Source organism: Dendroctonus ponderosae, unplaced genomic scaffold, assembly GCF_020466585.1.
Source record: "Dendroctonus ponderosae isolate FM_Combo_2020 unplaced genomic scaffold, Dpon_F_20191213v2 Dpon_F_20191213_11, whole genome shotgun sequence".
Lineage (NCBI taxonomy): Eukaryota > Metazoa > Arthropoda > Insecta > Coleoptera > Curculionidae > Dendroctonus > Dendroctonus ponderosae.
Window position 1 is genome coordinate 3,743,738 of NW_026017213.1, and position 2,275 is coordinate 3,746,012.

The following is a 2,275-nucleotide window of genomic DNA, read 5'->3' on the forward strand; positions in this document are numbered from 1 at the left end:
GCAACAACTTGAAACTTCTAGACGCTATAGAACACACTTCACTGTGAAAACCATGAAAGTTTCATTCAAATGCCCTTAAAATCTGATTTTTGCGCACATGGTAAGCAGAAGTGAAGAAATTACATTTTCTGCTCAGCTGCACAAACCTCTTTAAAAATTCGTAACTTCCCATCCAGAGCAGGCAGCAAAGTGAAACTTGCAGACAATATAGAAGACAATTGACTCTGCAAACCCTGAAACTTCCATCACAACAAAACCTGATTTTTGCGCGCTTTGTAAATATATATCTTTTTTTTGTTTTCGCTCAAATGCACACTAGCTTTTAAAAATTCGTAACTTCCAATCTAGGGCAGGCATCGACTTAAAACTCGCTCACCCTATTGAACGACCCCAACTCTAAAACCCTGGCAAATTCAACTGAAATCGCCCCAAAACTGAGTCACCTACAGGGGCAAATGGGGTCAAAAAACGCCAGTCGCCACGTCAGTGTTTATTACCAGACCAGTGGCAGCTCCAAAATACACTTAGCGCATTAAATTAGTGAAATGTGTCCAAAGATATGACCGAGTTACTATGCGTAAACAGACCCGTTCGGGTCCAGCTCCTGCTCGCTAACCTAAATGCGTTACAATGGATGGGGGGACCACACGGCGAAGCCCTTAACCTAACGAAATCCCTGATTCTCATAGCAGGCTCTGCATAATACTGCTGGAAATCCACATTCTATCGAGTAAATATTCCTAAGGTAAACTTAGCTACGGATCAAGACGGGATATGTCGAATTCTATGTCTGCCCGGACTCTTCAACATGGCTAGCGCATCTCCGAAGGAGGCGGCGGCTGGTTGACCCTACCAGGGGTGTCTTGGTTTAGCTGCGACGCCGTCACACTCCTAGTTTGGAGGGTGGAGGTGGGCGTTTCAGCCAGCAGCTGCTTGAGGCGCTGCAGCTGCGCCTCTAGCTGCCGATTGTGATCCTCCAGGATCTGCATGCGGGCCTCCAGCCGCCCTTTGTGCTGGCGCAGCAGCCGCGCCTCGGCCAGCACATCGTGGTGCGGCTGTTGGAGCGGGTGTTGCAGCGCTGAGCCTCTCTACAACCCCATGAAGATTATTTAAGACTATGAAAAAGAGCGGAATAAGGCGGGCGTCTACCTGCAGTTGCTCGTACTCGGAGCGCAGCGCCTGGTTCTCCACCTCCAGCTCCCGGATCATTTCCTGCAGCTCCGCCCGTTGTTCTTCGTCAATCACCAACATCAACTGGCCGGGGCTGGCGGGCGCCCCTTCAAGCGAATGACAATAATCCGCAATCAAGCGATGCTCGTCCTCAGGAGACGCCGCCCTTAGCTCGACTTCGGCCAGTCTGGACGCGTAAATTTCCAGCCGGGAATGCATGTCGTTGTGCTGAGGCGAAGCCACCGGACTCTCCAACTCATCCCCTTCCAGCACGGAGCGCACCGGCAAATAACCGACGCGCGGATGCTTCACAAAGTAGCGCTTGCTTTTAAACTTGTTCTTCAGCGCCTTGGTAAAGTCGCGCATATCTTCAATGGAGGTGGTGGCCGCACAGTACTCGTGCATCGGATGCGTCAGCTTGTGCCCCTTCGTCAGCTTGCCGGAGAAGAAGCAGTTCTGGCACATGTCGAAGTTGAAGCACTTGAGGCAGCGGTAGCGCAGCCCCACGATCGGGTACTGCTTGCAGGAGTTGCACTTGGCCTGGTGCTTGGCCGCTTCGCCTGCGGCGATCCGATGAAGCACCGGCAGCCACACCAGCGATTGCGGCTCCTGCTTGAGCCAGGCGAGGAAATGCGCAGCTTCCAAGTCGTCGCGGTCGCCTACAAAGCTCACTTTAACCGGCTTTGGAACCCCTCTATTTTGCCCTACTACCTAAACAGCTGCGCACACTGGGCTCGATGTTGGAGCCTCCAAACGCGGCCACTTCGCCCAGCTGGCGCGGCACCTGCAGCACGTCATGCAGCAGCAGCCCCAGCTTGCGTTGGTCGGCCTTTTGCTGCGGGTCTGCAATGAGCCGGAACAGATACCGGTACTTGTCCTCCAAGTGGCCCTTTGATAGTATCGTCAGGCCCACCTACGATCAAAAGGGGCTCTAGTTTACGGGCGATTATTTCGATTGGCGATTGCTTGGCACCTTGAAGCTGAGCACGCGTAGCTGTCCGGTGCGCTGACTGTCGTAGACATTCAGCAGCCAGTTCAGCGCCATGTCGACGCAAAGCGGCACGTCGATGTCCAGGTCCTGCGACGCCACGTTGTTGAAAACGGC

The 2,275-nt window shown here is 53.3% G+C and overlaps 1 protein-coding gene across 2 annotated transcripts; it reads right to left on the bottom strand.

Moving 5' to 3' along the window:
- Positions 1 to 477: 477 nt before the first annotated feature.
- Positions 478 to 2,275, bottom strand: LOC125502368 (dystrophin-like; the record flags this gene model as incomplete). Of its 2 annotated transcripts, none has more annotated exon segments than XM_048662679.1 (4): positions 478 to 1,088; positions 1,150 to 1,829; positions 1,882 to 2,083; positions 2,144 to 2,275. In XM_048662679.1, coding segments are annotated over 4 exon segments (1,290 nt in total), but the record flags the coding sequence as incomplete, so codon positions are not given.